Genomic DNA, 19240 nt, shown 5'->3' with positions numbered 1-19240 from the left:
CAGCTGTAAATCTAAGCCTAGATAAAACGTCCATGGTGGCTGAAGTCTTAAAGCTTGCCCAGTGGTCTCTTCTGCTCCATGCTCCAGCCCAAGCTCCTTAAAAATCCTGTCAGGCCATATCTAGTCACAGTTCAAGCCTTAATTCCAGCTAGTTCTAGCAACCATGGCCCTGCAAAACATGCAATCCAGCAAAATCCATCACTAAACATACATCTTTAGCTGCTGATGCAGCTAAAAATTGTTACCAATTTCTTGTGCACAGGTTACAGAATAAGTTGTGTGAATTTCTGCTATTTTATTACATTGAAAATCTCACCACCTGCTAAAGGTGTTCATTTCAGACCAGGTTCATTGTATATGCAAAGTAAATTTATTATTATCAAAGTCTTAGAAAGCTAATCAAAGAACTATTTTTAGTCCATTTACAATAACACTAGGCCTTACAGTTCAAATTATATATGGTTAAAATAATGGATATGCAAACTTTCTGGTAGCACCCACTTCTCTGGTTTTATGTTTAACCTCCCACTGCCTCTCTAGGTCCTAAGCTCCATCGCTTCCGTCTGGGACAGGCTGGCATAGTGAGTCCTTTACCAGGAGGAGCATGATGTCGATATTGACGGGGTTTTTTTTCCTTCTCACTGTATGGTCTGCTTGGAGACATTTTTCTATGTTTGTTAACACACTCCTTCACTGGTCTGCAAGTCATCATTGGATCCAAATTTATTATCTATGGTGTGTTTTACCTAAGTCGGTTATGTCTTTGTTCTCTTTGTTATCCCTAAGACTTGGTTTTTACCCAGCTCTCAAGGTTGCATTTGGATAACTAACCAATGAAGAGTTGTTTGTAGCGCCAGGTCCTCCCGTATCATCCTGTGCCAGTGCCCTCAAGGCCTCTGCTACCATCCCACGCCCTTACTCCTCTGCACATCATTTTATTTTAGGGTCAGAGACAGTTCATTCTGCCCATAATACCTGTACTTGTCATTGCTGTCTGTTAGCTAGAAAAATACATTGTAAACCCACACAATTATACAAAAGCAAAAGCAAAATAGGTACTAGTCACCTGGTCCTTAGATAATTGCTGTCACTTGCTAAACCAAATCTCTAGGCAGGCCAAGAGAAGTCCAGAGAAAGCCTGTGGTACTGCCTTGGCACAAAGGCTGTGGCCTCAAAGCTGGGCCACAAAGCTACATGTTCTAAACCTCCATCTACAATCTGTTTCAGTGTAAGTGTATAGCTAGTGCTGTAAAACTTAACTTCAACTCCACTCCAAAGTTGTGGGATGCTGCCTGGCCCAGCTGCAGCCCTAAGCTGGAGGCCTTGGTCACCCAAATCTAAAAGCCTATCCCCAAAACTACCACCTTCAAATCAGACCTCAGCTGTTTGGTTTTTGGCACCCAGTCGTTACTGTAGCCAGGTAGCTGATGGAGGATCCAGATACCAACTTTGCTTTTCTGCCACTGGCAGTGTAAAACATATCCAGAAGCCCTGTCAGCCCGGGAACCCATCAGACAGAACCAAAACTAGTCCAGTGCCTCAGCTGAGTCAGTGCAAACCTCAGAGACAGCATTTTTTCCAGACCTGATCCTATTCATCAGTACATGCCACCTAGGCCCTGACTCCATCCCTAACCATCGTTTCAAAGCTGAGACCTAACGCGCTCATGAGCTGTCAGGCGGACGGTCAGCTCTGAAGCAGACCCTTCCCAGACCACTTCCCCAGTGCTTTTTGCTGCACACGTGCGGCATAAAAACACAGCCCTGTGTGCGGACATCCAGGAGAGCTGCCACATCACCCGGCACCCTGCTGAAGGCTTCTGTAATGTAGCTCCTGGAAAGGCTCCCAGCTCACTTGGGCTGCAGTTGAGCCTCCAGCCCATCTTTCCCTCCCATTGCCTCATCTATGCAGATCTCGAAGTTGCCAGTAGGTGGTATAAAATATACAGACATCGCTTGCCAGACCTCCCTTCCCATCCACTGAAAAACATCTGCCTAATCTCTTGTGCTGTTTTGCCTGTAGATTCCCAGCAAGCACGTAGGGATGTGTAGCCTGGTCTCTATGTAGGTGGCGATTTGCTGTAATTATGCATCAGAACACATTGGCCCACTGTGAGCACAAGATAATTCAGAATTTGATTTTAATGTGGAATTTTCAAATAAAAGTGCTTTCAAAATATCCTTAGCTGAATTATTGTAATGCTAAGATATGAAATATTTTGCTAATGCTTCATGAAAACCAGGTTTGGTGCAAGGTATTTCTTACAATATTGCTGTGGAATTGAAAAACTCTGCAATGTGCATATTAAATTGTAACAGAAAGACATAATGCTGACAAAATTACAGAATTGCATATGTCTCCTGACTTACTGTATGAAGGAAGCAGCAAGCTCCTTTTTTGCTTGAACCTTCAGTGAAGGGTGAGATGTTAAGGAAAACATATATATTATATTGGATTCCACAGTTATATGACCTTCTGAATCAGTTCTTGGTTATCAGCGTTTTGTATTTATGCTCTAAATATTGCAAACATCACTTTCAGAATTGTTCCTTCACTATTTCAGCAAACTTTCCTTACTGCTTTTAGAACAGTGGAAAACAGAAGGTGAGGTATTTGAAATGGTGTACTACAGGCAAGAGTTAAAATGAGAAATAGACAGCATTTCTATGGAAACTTCTTTCTCTACTCAAGAGGGGCAACATTAATCAAAATGATAAATAGTAAACAGTGACCACAAAACCCATGAATTATTTCACTGCATTTTAGTGAAAGAAAAAGGTACTGAAGTGGTTCATCATACATAACATCTTTCAATGAGTCCTGAGTCACAGTATGAAATGTGGAACATCTATTATTAGACCATTGATTTTTTTTTTCCATCAGATAAATTTAAAAAGTTAAATAAAACATGGCTGTACAAAAAATGGCACACCTACCTCGATTTCTGAAGTATCTTAAACAATTGGGAAAGAAACTGAAGCTCGGGGGCTTAGTAGTTGGTATATTCACAATGTCAAGCACAGGACATTTCAACCCACAGATGCCTAATTAAAGGAGCAAGAAAAATAACTATAACCAGGAAATGTCCTGTAAAATTAATCTCTATGTTATAAATAAAGATGCACCGGAGGAAATCTGAGAATAGGTCTTAACTTTCTGTCTAATGAGAAATAGATGGGAAGTATAGAGAGAGAATTTTAGCTTTCCTATTTTGGGCAGCAATAAAGTAAAAAGATGTGACAGGCTGCTTTTGTTTATGAGGTTAAGCTGACAGTCATTTGCAGCTGAGTTGCCACTTACGGGAGACGGCATGTTCTTTATTCCACTCATGGAAAACAGTTATACAGGAATGACCTGTATTAGATTAAATTGTCTGCTTTAGAGCAGTGAAAATTCAATATTCACCAGCTACCTGAATTTAATTCATGATGATATGAATGGCCCCAACATGCAGAGTGAGAACCTTGATGTGCAGTGTCACCAAACCAGAGCACTCTGATTTTATTTAGTGAATGTCTCTCATCTTGTATCAGGCACAATACCCTGTGTGTATCACTTTGATTTTAGCTAGTTACTGTCATCACAAAGCAGCTCTTTTTTTACAGCAGAATTCCCTAGGCACACCAGACAAATTGGCTCACAAAAAGCTGCTTCATGTGAATTTAACTGGATCACTGTGGTACTGACACCTCTATTTTTCCTGTGCGTGAAACATATTCCCCTTGATGGATACCTTTCCTGTTCCTTATCTGTTGACATACTTCAGTGCTTTGATTAGCCCAAATCTTTCTCCAGACTGGAACACTAGCCCCATAGCTATGCACACCTCTGTGAGATTTTGATCTTTAAATGCCTCAGTGTATTTTTTTTACAAAGTTCCTCTAGCCTATCTAGTGCCCTAGACATCTGCTATTTTTTCCCCCACAACTGAAGTAAAAGACACCACTAAACATGACAGGTTAATTCATGTGAACATGTTCATAAAACAGCCCGGAAGAACCTGAGAAAACAAAAGAAATTTAAGTTGGACTGTCACTACCCCTTGTAGATCAGGCTTCCACAGATGAGGCTACTTCTGCTCAGAGCTCTAGCCCAAAATAATTAGTGGGCTGTGTTAATCTAAATGTTATGTTGGGTTGAACATTGCTTTGTGTACAATTAATTATTCTTTGTCTTCCCTTCCAATGCTTTCGAACATGCATAGTTGTTCTCACATTCGTGCTAGAAAATGAGTAATACTTTGTTTTGAGACATCTAAGCCTTTTTAAAATACTCCCTTTCACATAAAGTCATAATTTTACAAGTTTGTATTTATTTTTCCAAAGAAAATTAACTTAAAGCCAAGCATTTCTGATCAAAAGGAAAAGTATTTCTGATTTAAAGGAAGCTGCACTAGGATACTTTTTTTAAAGTTATACATTTTAAAGTTTTTGCTTATCAGAAAGGAATTGAGCACCAAGAGCAAACAAGCAGAAGTCCAGAAATTACATTCATTAAAGCTAAGCACAACATAATGTTAACAGCTTCATATTCTATTCTGAATCAAGGGTCTTCAGTTCTCAGATGTTGTCTGTGCTAGGCAAAGGAAGCACGATCGTAAAAGAGGTATGCTTATATAAGACAGTATATAATGCGGTGGATGTCAGAATTTAACATTATATATCTAATGCTTCCAGTGTTTTGAACAAGAAGTTTTGTCATAAATGTTTTTAATCTGGATGGTAGTGCTTAGCTGCTGACGGTGAACACATACTTTGTTTACTATATGTAGTCCTACTGACAAGTCGATGTGTGCCCTGTTACCAGAATGAGATGCTGCTTTAAGAAGGACACTTTATTCCTATTTCAAGATGCTTTCTGTCTTTGTAGGACTTTTTCCAGTACTGCCTGATATCGATTAACTGCATAAAAAGCTTTCCATGTACATGTTTTTCTATTGCTGTATGGTGCTCAGCAGTCTCTGTGGTCTCTTTATCCCTGTTAGTTTTTCCAAAGGACTCAGCATAGATACAGAATAGAAGTAAATCTATGTCCTTCAGTGTGACCCAGAGATAACAAGACAGACTTTTTCCCTTATCTCACTAAGGCAATATTGCAGAGGGGATGTTGAAAAATGCTTGCAACAGCTCTTACTGTAGCTTCCTGTTATTTATGGGTATTCATTCCTGGTCATAATGTGCAGCACAGTCAAGAATCAAAAAAAATTATTCATGATGTGGCATGGATGGAATCTAGTAGCTTTTCACTAGTGCTGGGACAAATATTTTGTGATACTTGGGGAACTAGAGCATATTGTGTGGGGTCAGCATCACAAGTGATCAGTCTCCTGTCCTTGGTGAACTGACACATGATGCACACCTGGCCCAACTCCAAACTTCCTACCCAAGACCGGGCAGGCCAAATAAAGTGAGAGCCACCTCTGCTTGATAGACTTGCTCTATTACCTAGGCCATTGTCAAGGAGATTAGGTTTGCTAGCTTAGGATGAAATAACATGATTTAAATAGACATTGGTAATGAGGAACACCTTCCCTTTATTGTTTGAAGAAAAAATGCAGTTAAATATATGTATGCTTGCAGTCATTGTATTGGAGCACTAAATAAAGCACATGAACCCTAGGGGCTCATAGATCAGTACGGTGTGATTTCTTTACTGAATCAGAGGGACTCCATCACTGTACCATTTCTCTGCATTTGCTTCCTGCAGCAGGAAGATTTTAACTTAGCATTCAGCAAGACTGGGCATAGGAGGGATGTTTCAGCTCTAATGGGCTGAAAATATCATGCTGCTGCATCTATTTCATGCTAGAATTTTTGCAATGGAAAATATTAATACAATAATTCATTCCGCTGTTTTCAGCAATTTGTTCTTTCTTGGTGAATTGCGTATGTGTGGTTTGAAGTTGTTTATTTTCGTTGTTTCTAAGCTCTCCCAAGTTTGTATTTGTTTTCAGAACTAAGATAAAATATCTTTATACAATCTAATTAGTAATTTGGCATGTGAAATTTTGCCTCAGTGTCATTTGCTGTTAGGGCACAACAAAGACATGAAGTTGGGGAAAAAGTATGATTCCAAGTACTGAACCACACAGTTTGGATTTGGACTGTTTGGCAAAAACAGAGCCACTGTGATGCTCTTCTGGGTGACTACAAAAATTAAAAATACTTCTGGTCTTCTCATGTAGTTATTATTCTGAAAAGAATAGAAATGTTTTGTCACTGCTGTCATGATTTTCATCTTGAATCATCTGTATAGATATTAAGTAATTAACTCCCATTACAATGAGATGAAATTAATATCACCTTCTTTCTGTCACTGGGCAAACTGAGGCCCAGGTCAAGCATTCCCCACTGTCCCCATCTTGTGTTCAGGCCTCTCTAAGTTAGCTCAGATTGCTTGCTAAAGTCATCGTTCCTTAAAGATCAAGGCGTTGCAAGATATATACTAGATTTTTTTTTTTTTTTTGCTATTAGCCTGAGCAGCTTTTTCTATTTCCCAGAAGTTAACTAATGTGCCGTTGTATAGAAGTCATCCTTTTGCCAAACTGCTGAATAATCCAGCAGGGTGCGGGGCCGAGTTCCCTCTCCAGAAGCAAAAAGCCAAAATTAAAAGTCACTTCTAGGATACAGCTGGAAAGACTTTGTTCAACTTTTGTCAATTCTACATCAAAAATATTAGCAAATTGGAAATTATTAAGTGAGGAGCAATAAAAGGGATTCAAGTGCTAAGGAGACTGATGTAGGTAGTAAAATAAAAGAAATAATAACATAAACACATTTTTGAGGTTTCCTGATTAAAAAAGCCTGTTGGTTTTCTCAAGATGCATGTTGCAACGGCCACCAGATGAGCTGGAAACTAATTTCTGCAGATGTTGCTCTTTGTATCCATTTTAGCTCAGGTGACTTCAGCCAAGAAATAAGATCTAGGTCTTACTGACATTGCAACAATTCACAGGTTTTATCAGTAGTAGCTGAGCAGAAATCAAGAGGAGTTATGGTTCTGTTGCACGTTTAAAAGTTGGGCCAATTTCCTTTTTCTGTCATATTAGAACTAAATATATAAAAAAATTATCCATATAAATAAATATGAAAAGTCTATCCACATAACAGCCTACCGGTATTTAGAAGGTACACACAAAGAAGTTGTGGAAATTTTTGCAAATTATATAATTTAGTTTAAGTTCATAATTTTCCCACGTGCTTGAAAAAAAACACAATATAAATGGAGAGAGCAGAACTTCAAGCCTGGAACCTACATACACTGTTTACAGCTACTATTCACATAGTTGCCAACTTTGTGTGATAGAAATGACCCAAGGCACTGCCATCTCTTTTGTCCTTGTACTATCATTTTAGGTAGGAAATTGCCAAGTGGGACACTTGTGTAGATTATATACTTTTGTCCCAGTCATAAATAGGACAAACACAGGAGTCCCTTTTAAAACACTCTTCATGATGACTTTTTCCATCTGTGTCATCCTATCTGGGGAGCTACTTGCTTTTGTTCAGTGGGTTGTTTTTTTTTTTACTTTTTCTCTGAAATTTTTGTGTTTCTTCTTCGTGCCTCTTCAGGCCTCTTAAATTTATATTGATTTATGTTCGAATGAAATCTAGGCCTCCAAAACAACGGAGTACGCTTTATTACGAAAACCAGTTTCCTTCCAGGGACTCCACCCTTCTGCATTATCAAGTGTTGCGTTGCCTTGGTGGTTTTGCTTTTCTTGCAAGAAGCATTTTAATCCCTGAAGCAGAATCAAACCCACGGTGTCTCAGCCAGGTTCCTCTCTCTCCCGCTTCACCTTACCTTTTGCTTTACCTGTCTTTGTGCATTTGCGGCACGGCTTGATGCCCCCCGTGTTTTCCTGTGGGGGCTTTGCCTTCTGCTCGGGGCAGGGAGCAGCAGGGAGGGCGCAGCCTGTGCTGGAGCTGGACGTAGGAAGGACCCCCAGGATGGGAACACAATCCAGCTGCTGCAGCTCCCCCCGCCATCCTGCAGCCCGGGATCTAACCCAGCACATGTGTCACGCACACCGGGAGAAAATCAGTTTGCATTTTGAAGCAAAAATTCTGCATCTCTCACAAGGTCCAGCCTACCTGGCCTTGCAGTCTCTCCTGTCTGTTTCTGGCGGGTAAATAGTTATCGCTTCAGTGTAGACATCATGTCCCAGCGCAGCCTTTCAGTATTGTGCCAACAGGTGGTTCTTCTCTCTCTTTGCAGGGATACGTAGTTGATGAACATGCAGCCATGCAAGCTCGATGGGAAGAGGCATCTAGAGAAACAATCAAGAAGACAACCAAGCCATGCCCCAGCTGCAATATTCCAGTAGAAAAAAATGGTAAATTTATTAGATATCTTAACTGTCTTTTAAAATTCATTTTACAATAATAATATATGAATGTTATTTTTCCAAGAGATGGAGAGCACACAGAGCTTGAATCTCCCCTCTGTCACTTTATCTAAATTATCATGAAATCACTAAATGCAAATCACTTTCTAAAGCCACTAATCAAGCCTCACAAAATACCTGGCTACTTTATAGATCAGGAAAATGAGGCACAGAGAGACACTGGATGTAGCGTTCATATGACTAAATGTCCAGCTAGTTGCCTAGATTTTCCATTGTTACTGGAAAAAATAGACATTTGTAGGGCAAAACTCACCTCATGATGAAATAGAATATGTGTCTAGTGTCTAAAGGGCAGAAGAATCGCACCTAAAAGTGGGGCGTGGAGAATTAGTCCTGCTGTAGATGTCTACACAGTATATAGCTGAATTTCAATGAGATTAATCTCAACCCAATGACATGTACACAGTAGAAGAGTAAGTCAGAGGAAGAAACGTAAGTCCTGACAAACTGGTTGCCCTAATCAATACTTACCATGTAGGAAATAAAGTAATTTGCTGGCATTGGGGTGGTTAAAATGGGGAACAGGAACAGTAAATAAGCTACACCCTATAGGTTCATGCTATTCCAAGATTTAATTGTATTTATGTTCATTAATGAAAATATATATTAAAATGATTGCCTAAATGTTATATGAATATTAAGTATAGAGGATGCTTCTCCGTTTTGTGGCATTACTTATTCAAATGGGATGCTGAAAACACCAAATAATACACTGTAAACTGCAAAGAGAGAACACTTCAAGCAGTGATACCACAGAAATATTACTGAGGAAGAAATAGGACAAAATGCTGAAATCTGGGGTTTGATGAAAGAAAAGAAGGCAGTTGGCAGATGGAAAGTGGGAGACTTCTTCAAGCACAAGAAGCAGAAGGAAAGAAAGCATGAATTCAGGAGTGGGAAGGCGAGACAAGATTTGGCAAAGTGTAGAGAGCAAGGTGGGCAGCAGAAGAGAGATAACAGAGGGGTAGGTCAAAGAAATTATTTACAGACTTGTAAAACAGGCTGGAAACCAAAAGTTTGAACTGGATTAGAAATAGGCAAATAATAATCGTGACTATTCATGCTTAACAGTTTGTGCATAGCTAAATAAAAAAAACTTCTGGTCAGGCTTGAAGCAGTGCTAGGACCTTTATTTTCTCTTAGACTCTGCTACAAAATCTTTACTGTTAAATTGCAGGCAGTTCTCACTTGTCACAAACAGGATATCCCTATTTGACACCATTTACACAACTCCCACTAATGTTTAGGGAAGTTGCTTGTAAAAATCCCCAATGTATCAAGAAGGAAATAGACCATTATACTTTTTAATCTTTGAAAGAAAATATTTTTTGAAAACGGATAATAAGCAGGAAAAAACCCTTTCCTTGCTTATAGCCTGACCCATGTCAGAATAGTGCCTCCTCATGCAAAATGCCAAAGCCATGGCAGCAGGCTAGAAATGTTTCAACACCCTGGAATCGGCTGATTGTGCTGCCATTCAGAGGGACTGCCACAGGCTGGGAAATGGGCTGAGAGAAACCTCAAAAAGTTCAACAAAGGGAAATGCACTGGTACAGGTTAAGGGCCAATGTGATGGAAAGGACCTGAGTGTCCTGGTGGACTACAAGTTGCACATGAGCCAGCAATGTGCCCTTGCAGCAAAGGCAGCCAACAGCATCTTAGGAGGAGCATCACCAGCATGTTGAGGGAGATGATCCTTCCCCACTGCTCAGCACTGGTGAGACACATCCAGAGTGATGGGTCCAGTTCTGGGCTCCCCTGGACAAGAGACGTGGACTGGAGCGAGTCCAATGAAGGGCTACAAAGATGATAAAAGAACTGGATAAATAAATACTTGTTGGGGGAGCAAAGAAGACAGAACCAAACTCTTCTCAGTGGTGCCCACTGAAAGGACAGAAGGCAATGGGCACAAATTCAAACACAGGAAATTCCATCTAAACGTAAGAAAATGCTCTTTACTGTGTGGGTGGATGAAGACTGGAACAGGTTGCCCAGAAAGAATGTCCATTCTAGGATACATTCAAAACCCCACTGGACGCAACTCTGAGCACCCTACTTTAGGTGACCCTGCTTTGAGCAGAGGGGGGTTAGACCAGCTAACTTTAAAGGTACCTTCCCACCTCAGTGATTCTGTGATTCTGCAAATTAAGGTGTGAAGCTTAAAAAGTGCAGTGCTTGCTCTCCTCACTGGTCATGGGTACCACACATGCCAGCTTCTAGGCTGGCATTTGTAAACTGAAAGGAGCACTTCACTTCTGCCTAAGTACAGCTGGTGTCAAGAGGCTGACAACTGTACACCGAAGTCTGCCAACAGTCCTCATTTGGGAGGAGTACACTGAGTACACACAAGAGAATAATTCTGCCTTCCCTCCCCAGAATGCTTCTGCAGACACTGTCCTTTACAAGGGACAGTGACAACGCCAATAACTTTTCCATAATAGCCTATATTTCTCTATGTCAATACCTTTTCTATAATAGCCTTTGTAGCTATAGGCATTGTAGAATACTTCTATATGCCAATAACTTTTCTGTAATAGCCAAAGTGAAAGAGCAAAACACTTTCCCACAGCTCAATTCCCAGGCTGAGTGAGTTTAAACACACATCCAGGTCTCTCAGAGGATTGCTGTACTCACAAAGCTGTAGGCCACGTTGCTTGAGGCACTCTCCACTCTGACTGCTGATCTCAGCTGCCGTGTAGCAGAGAATAACATGATTTATGTAGCTTAGCAGGTAGAGCACATGTTTGACAGAGGGTGCCTATTGGGAGTTGGGTCCTGCACCAGAACTGAGATGTGTTTTACCCAGTGATGGTTTAATACAAATCGTAAGAGAGGGTTGGATCTAAACCTTAAGCAAAGTGTAACATGGAGGCTGGTCATTGGTACACTTACATTTAAATAAGATAAAAATGTCTGGCGAATTGCATCTCTTACACAAAGATATAAACTGACAAATAGACCTTGCCATCACAGCTGGTTTTCTCTCTCGGTCAGATGAAGCAGACAGGCCTATTTTAACAAACCCGTTCTTGTGTCTCCTGCTGTTTTTACCTTCTGAGAATCATTCTGGAGTGGCATTTAAAAAAAAGGTGGTGTAAGGGTAGCAGGGTGTACAGTAAGGTACACACAATCCCTGTACATCCTATCACCATCTGGAGTCAAACCAAGATGACACTTCAGCATTTCTTCATACTGCATGCTTTTCTTTCAGTTCGAATTATACAACAGATCTCTTTGTGTGCTAAGCAACATAATTTCCATTTGAAGTGTATTTCTGTAATGACCTTTGACAATGTTAATGTTTTATATATCACAAAATAAACATTTGATCAAGGTTGGGAGCAGAGGGATTAAAGCTGCTCTCACAGTATGGACAAGTAAGAATCCCAACACACAGGAAACTGATGCGATCAAAAGGCTGCTTCAGATACTAAGAAGGTCAAATCAGCTTAAATTACTAATGTCATTTTGATATAATCAGCAGTCAGCCACCAAAGGCTGTATCTCCCAATTTATTCTCTTTGCAAATCTCTCAGTTGTTGAATCCAAATTCAGAAAAGAATTGAATTTTGTTCATCTTCTGGCTCACAGCTGGACTAGGGTAGAGTATCCTTGAGCAGACACCACCATGACTGCTTCGAGAGGCCACAGGCTGTCATCTCTTTTCCAAATCCCTAGCACAGTCTCTTCTAATTTCCTCCTACTCTTGCAGTCCCTCAAGTGAGACCAGCACATTACACTGCAATAAGAGAGGGAGTAGCAAGTTTTAGAAAGCCTAGGAAAAATATTCTTCACATTTGTACTCCTCTTTTATTAAATATTCTACTTGCTTAGTAAATGAACACCCAAGAAAGTTGATTTTAACACTGTTAATTGTTGATTAATGTCTCTAAGTGTTTGCCAAGTACCAAAGCCATTCTGTTGCTATTTTGCAGGTGGCTGCATGCACATGAAATGTCCTCGCCCGCAGTGCAGATTTGAGTGGTGCTGGAACTGTGGCCTGGAGTGGAACAGAACCTGCATGGGAGATCACTGGTTTGACTAGTGCTGCTGAGGCCAGCTCCTGTTGCTGCTAAAGCTTGTTTTCATCAGGGCCAAAGTCTGAACTCCTTGCTTAAACAAAACTCCCGGTGGTTTCAGGGACACGGAGTTCGGAAGTTGGCCCAGTTTGTTGTTTTTTGCTTTCTTGTGCATGCAATCATACCAAAATCACATTGAAGTTATGCTAAGGGTTTTAAATCCACTAAGTAAAAAGAGTAATTGTTTAATGGACAGACTTGCTTATCGTGGTACAAAGAGGGGTAAATTACACCTTTCTGAACTCGTACAGCTTGTCAGCACAGAATGCAGACAGAGTTACATGAGGAACTTTGCTTGACATTTATAGTCAGGAATCTGTAACTCTTGCAAGAGCGAGCAGCCTGCATATGTGTGAGTACGTGAGGATCAAGGGGGGTGGAGTATGTTCCCTGCATCAGCTGTTTTTTCTTTGACCACTCCTTTGCTCATTCAGCACAATTTTTGATTTTGAGGCGGTGTTTCTTAACAGCTTTTTCTGGCAGAGGGAAGGCTGTGGCTCTTCAGTGTTTTCTCAGGGTTCCTTCCTAACAGGCTTTCTGGGAGGGTCTTGCTTTCAAACAAAATTCTCATAGAAACATCCAGCTTTATGCCATATTTGTGCTTGTGTATTTGTAACATATGACATGAAACCTGCCTGCATACTCATTATAGACTTTGTTACCATTGGAAGATTAGTTAAGGATGCAGTTTCCGCTCTAACCGTGACTTTTGTTGCAGTGGCGACTGGATCCGATTAAGTGTTGTGCAAGCTACACTCACGGGGCTTCATTTTTCATGTGCTTACAGCTAGACTTTGGGCATGGCAAAGGGAGGCAGGAGGAGACTTCTCAGGGGTTTTCTCTATCATCATTCTCCTAAGTTGAATTAGAATATGGGTATATTTCTGAAAATACATTCACAGCTCAATCAGCATAGGGCAGAGAGACATTTTTCATTTTACAAGGTTAACACAGTAAGTAAAGCTTACTAGCAATTCCAAGCCTGAACAACCTTACTGATTGGTGTGCTTTACATTGCTGTCTTAGTCTGAAATGAAATGGGTACTGTCCACATCCAACATGCCATGTAAGGATTTGCACAATTCAGTTTTGGAAAAAAACGCACAATAAATAAAGTGGTCAAAATTTTAAACTGTATTTCTTTTTTCATTTGAATACAAAGTAAGTAAGTACAGAGCTGTTGGGTGGGTCATGCATTTACCTGACTGATTCAAACTCCCAGCTGAGAGGCTACCGCTTTGATTGAAACATACTATTGGCACAAAATAAATTCCAGGGCCATGGACTTCTTTTATCAAATTTGAATTAATATTTTGTATGCCATGACTGTAGAGTCCTGAAGATATGGGTGTGCCTTGTATCAGTCAGTGCAGAGCAAAAAGCTTGAGGTATAAAGAAATCCTAGGCTCACTACAAAAATGTTGAATTGCTAAAAGCAGTGGAGTGTTCATCTGTCTCAGCTGGAAGTGACATTAAAAGTCTGAGGAAACAAAGGGATGAAGACATGAGGTACCAAAAATGAGAGACTGAACTAGTAGAATTAAGAAAATGAGAGAGAAAGGAAGTGGCAACGAGAGGACAATGGCTATTTCTTAAAGGTCATTTTCCTTTTTGGCACTGGTGAACTAAAATGTATGCAGAAGTAGCTACATTAAAGTGTAAGGGTGCAATAGAATGCTGCAATGTAGCTCATTTAAGTACATTGTCTTAATGAGGGTATTTTACTGTGAACTCTGATTATTTCATGATTTGATTTCCTATACCTGGGTCTATTTTATAATTTATATGGCTTGCTGCCAACAGACTAAGGAAAAAATCACAATGCTTAATTTTACTTTGATAGTGTGTTACATGGGAGCTCATTGCTATTTTTCATATCCACAAACTTTCGGAATAAAAGAAGTCTGAATCTCTTCCCCTCCCCCCCCCCTTTTTTTTTAGTGTCTTTCTTATAGAGGAAGAAAACTTGTTCACTGTAAGGCAGTGTGGTGGGTTGACCGTGGCTGGATGCCAGGTGCCCACCAAAGCCATTCTATCACTCCCCTGCCTCAGCTGGACAGGGGAGAGAAAATATAACAAAGGCATCGTGGGTTGAGATAAGGACAGGGAGAGATCACTCAACCAATTACCATCATGGGCAAAACAGACTCGACTTGGGGAAAATTAATTTATTGCTAATCAACCAGAGTAGGGTAATGAGAAATAAAACCAAATCTCAAAACACCTTCCCTCCACCCCTCCCCTTCTTCCTGGGCACAGCTTCACTCCCAGATTCTCTACCTACCCCCTCCAGTGGCGCAAAGGGATGGGGAATGGGGGTTACGGTCAGTTCATTGCACGTTGTTTTCTGCCACTTCATTCTTCAGGGACAGGACTCATCACAGTCTTCCTCTGCTCCAGCATGGGGTCCCTCCCATGGGAGACAGTCCTCCACCAACTTCTCCGACGTGGGCCCTTCCCATGGGCTGTAGTTCTTCATGAACTGCTCCAGCGTGGGTCCCTTCCATGGGCTGCAGTCCTTCAGGCACAGACTGCTCCAGCGTGGGTCCCCCAGAGGGTCACAAGTCCTGCCAGAAAACCTGCTCCAGCGTGGGCTTCCCATAGGGTCACAGCCTCCTTTGGGCACCCACCTGCTCCAGCGTGGGGTACTCCCCGGGCTGCAGGTGGAGATCTGCTCCACCGTGGACCTCCCTGGGCTGCAGGGGGACAGCCTGCCTCACCAGAGTCTTCACCACGGGCTGCAGAGGAGTCTCTGCTCCAGCGCCTGGAGCATCTCCTCCCCCTCCTTCTGCACTGACCTGGGGGTCTGCAGGGTTGTTTCTCTCACATCTTCTCACTCCTCTCTCCAACTGCAGTTTCTGTTGTGCAGCAACTTTTTTCTTCCCTTCTTAAATCCGTTATCCCAGAGGTGCTACCACCATTGCTGATGGGCTCGGCCTTGGCTGCCATTGGCTCTGTCGGACATGGGGGAAGCTTCCAGCAGCTTCTCACTGAAGCCACCCCTGTAACCCCCCCGCTACCAAAACCTTGCCACACAAACCCAATACAGGCAGTTTCACTGAGTTAGGGCCTGCCCTAACAAGTTAATGTTTTAATTGTCTCGTAAAAACATGTAATTTATGCCCCTGGAACAAGGTCCATTGAAGTCAATGGACTATAGATCAGCTCCTGTGTTTCTTTCTGGCCTGGGCAAGGCATGGCAGGCATGAGTTATACAGCTAGAATAGGAACAACTCTTTCTTGGGAAGAACTTGTCAGAGGATGGGATATGAGCATTCATCTAAGACATAGGCAAAGGCAGGAAAGGAGAATAAAGAACTGACTCAAGATTATCCACTTTTAGAGACTGACTTTATAGGCCCTTGTCACATAGGGTTTCTTCACACAGCCTAGATTTACACCCTGCCAAAAAAAAATGTGTATCCTGCAGATTTTAATAGAACGTGTCCTGATCTTCTCCATGTTAATACATATACATCTGTATGCAGACATGCACAAAGTTTGAGATGGTACAGGCTATAAACCTGATTTCTGTTTACAGTGAGATTCTCATGGTTTCAAAGGGCATGAAAAATCAGGATTAATGCTCTGCTGACACTGTAAGAATGCTGGAATTCCTATAGAGATGTGTGAATTGGACCTAAAATTTTCTACACTGATAATTTTTTTTGCATGGAAAATGCCTTTTTAAAAAAAATCTAAAACTTAAAAAAAATACCCTAATTGATATTGTAATTCAAAACAAACCAAACCAGAACAAACCAAGTCTTCAGTGTCTATTCAGACTGTTCCTCTTGTTTCAGCTCTGAAGTATCAGCGTGGAATTCATCTCACCCAACTTTAGCTATCAGTTGGTTCAGTAGCCTCAGAGGCTCGCACAGAGGCCTGTTGCACATGTGTACGGTAGGGGCCACTGAGTTTGAAGAACAATTGGTCATGGCTAGAGGCGTGATGGCAACATCTCCACCCGAGACAGGGTGCGGCTCCTGACAGGACCAACAGGACTGCAGAGCTCCCACACACTCCTGGCTCTGTTTTTGGCATGGAGAAGGGAGTCTTCCTTTTTTTAAAACTTAGGAACTGGCATTGCTTGCTAGTATCCATGAAGCCAGCCTTGTGGGTCGGCACACACATCTCTGGAAGTGATCCTGAACAGCCATAGGGGTAATGAAAAGAAACAGGACTTAAGCACGAAACAAGAAGGATGTTGAGGATTTCTTGGTTGGGCAAAGGCATATGAGCAATCCAGCAGGTATTTGGGAGTGAAGCATAAGTTTACAAAGTGCTGAAACAGACAAGGACGCTGTGTCCTTGTACGCTGGGAAAAAGGAAGATAAGAAGAGCCTGACTAACAACACCTGGATGCTAAAGGATGAGATCAGTAACTGCTAGACACCTCGTGAAGAAGTTTGCACAACCAATAGAGAATAAGATATCGTCGTGTGAAATGTGGTATTATACCAATTAGAGTAATGCTCAAGGCACGTGGACATAGAAGCTTAGCCAATAATAACACTGTAGTTAGCGCGTGTTATCACCTTTTTCTATATAAACCCTATAAAAACCTGTAATAAGAAAAAACGACTATACTCATATTAAAATTTCATCGTTACTCCGATACCGACCCCCACTCCGACAGAAGGAAACCAATCTGAGGGTATAAGCAAATGCAAAGTTTTCAAGAGCTTGTGGGTTTATGTTCTCTACTGGCAATACACTCTGGAAACACTGAAATGTAACTGTATGTTCTAAGAAGATGATTTATTATGGTAATATAAAGAAAAAAAGAAGGCTGTATCTTTTCACATCTAGGTTTGCCTTTGTTAATTGAATTCTCTTTACCTTGAACCTTCTTCATCTTTCAGATTAAAACAATTACAGACTTGTTCTTGGTACTGCAATCTGGGCTCATCTTAGTGTGTGTTAAATGGATTAAGTACAGGATGTATGCTGAAATATTCAATAATCATTATCTCTATAATAATTCAGCTCTATAACAACAATGAAAATCTCTAATGTTTAATTCCAGCTGGCAGTGAAATCTGAATACCGAGTAGATTAAGAAGAAAATACATAACAGCTTGGCTCCCTCAGGAAAAAGCATATCTCAAAGCTCAGCATAAACAATACTTTGGGAGCCATGACTTTGACTAAAAAATCATTTATATGTCTGCCTTATCTCATCACAAACTGCAAGCCAAATAATTTCATTTTAAAATGTACACTTTAAAAAAAAATCAGTAAATGGCACTCCAGAAGAAACATTACACAACTGTTGGGAAATAAAAGTCACCCTTTCAAAGGACAGCAAACAGTGGGGATTGCTTTTTGCATATGAATAGTAAGGTACCTTCTATAGTGCAAAACAGTATGGCAGCAAAGCTTTGGTAACAAGCTATGGCAACAAAGATCCTGTAGGTCATGTAAACTGAATTAACATTTGCATTTGTGGAGGGGAATCTGAGGCACTTGGAGGTGAGAGGCCAGATTCCAAGAGATTCTGCTGCTCTGGAAGACTGGAAAGATTCAGCCATTTGTGCCAAACTTTCTCACACTTTAAGGTAACAACTGCTATGTTCCTCATGTTCATTGTGCTGCTCAAACCACTACAAAATCTTTGGGTACAGTAAGCTCAATAAACAACACTTGCAGCAAGATAGGAAGGATAAAGCGTACTATCAGCTCCAAAGATTGGTTAGTGCCATGCTGACTTAATTTAGCTGATTCGGCGCTTGACTAGTATGGTGATGGCTGATCTACAGAAACCCTACACAGAGATGGAGAGCTGCAGTATAGCTCTTAACAACTAGATTTTGTTCCCAGGCAGCAAATTTGTCGTGTTTCCTTCAGTTCCCCTTCAAGCGACAGAAAAGCCTGAAGAAGACAGCACAGGCCCAAAGCTGCCAGAAGAAGGAACCCCCATGTCTAATTGTTCCTGATGGTCCTTCAGCAACTTCACCCAGATGGATCTGGCAGCACAGCATTGACAGTGATTCAGCAACAAGAGACAAATTTACCACTTTACATTTTATCTGACTTGATTACAGTTTGTAAGGAAATATTTCTATCTCTAATTAGAAAATTTAGAAAAACACTTCTCCCTTTTCTTTCAAACATGTTTGCCTACTGATTCCTATTATGTTTATTTGTGTATGTGTTTGCCTGTGTGGTTCCCCTTGTGTATCACCTACCGATTTCCAGCTGTGGCTGCTCTTCAGATAGTGAATGCCCTAGCAGTTTTCAACTCGATTGTCTAGGAACTACTAGAGTACATGCACTGAATAGTCCCTTCTTATATTCTAGGTAAATATGTGCAGACCGGAAAAAATGTAAGTGGCTTTAAGCAAGCAGTAAAGTAGGCAAGTTGAGAGAAGCTCATTTAATCATATGGAGAATCATTTTTAATGTAGTGGTTTGTGTATCTGCAGGGATTTATTTTTTTTATTTTTTTTTTTTTAGAAATCAGGTCATATGCCATTTCTTCATTATTATTAATGGTGCTTTTTCTTTGCTTTTAATTTGTTTTTCTTGTCTGTGTCTCCATTTTTCTGAATAATGGAGTAATGGTTCTATGCCAGTAGATAAAATATGCAGCAAGACATCACCTGTTACATTACTTTTTGGCTTGTATCCCTAGAAAGCTTGAGGAATCCACATAATCCATGCAGGCAGGGAAGTGCCATTATCTGTATTTTGTGGTCAGGGTATTCAGTCCAGAGAGCACAACCAGACTACATGGAGGCAACAGCTCAAA

At 40.9% G+C, this 19240-nt stretch overlaps 1 protein-coding gene across 2 annotated transcripts in view; it reads left to right on the top strand.

Moving 5' to 3' along the window:
• Nucleotides 1-14399, top strand: part of PRKN (parkin RBR E3 ubiquitin protein ligase) — a 788033-nt gene extending 773634 nt beyond the window's left edge. For both annotated transcript variants that reach the window (XM_075036090.1, XM_075036089.1), the window contains 2 exons: nucleotides 8218-8335; nucleotides 12343-14399. In XM_075036090.1, the coding sequence (XP_074892191.1) occupies nucleotides 8218-8335; nucleotides 12343-12452 (228 nt within the window). In that variant the 3' untranslated portion in view covers nucleotides 12453-14399. The remainder of the gene's footprint in view (nucleotides 1-8217; nucleotides 8336-12342) is intronic.
• Nucleotides 14400-19240: the final 4841 nt, after the last annotated feature.

The sequence above is a fragment of the Buteo buteo genome, chromosome 9 (assembly GCF_964188355.1).
Source record: "Buteo buteo chromosome 9, bButBut1.hap1.1, whole genome shotgun sequence".
Classification (NCBI taxonomy): domain Eukaryota; kingdom Metazoa; phylum Chordata; class Aves; order Accipitriformes; family Accipitridae; genus Buteo; species Buteo buteo.
This window is presented reverse-complemented; position numbering and strand designations above follow the sequence as displayed.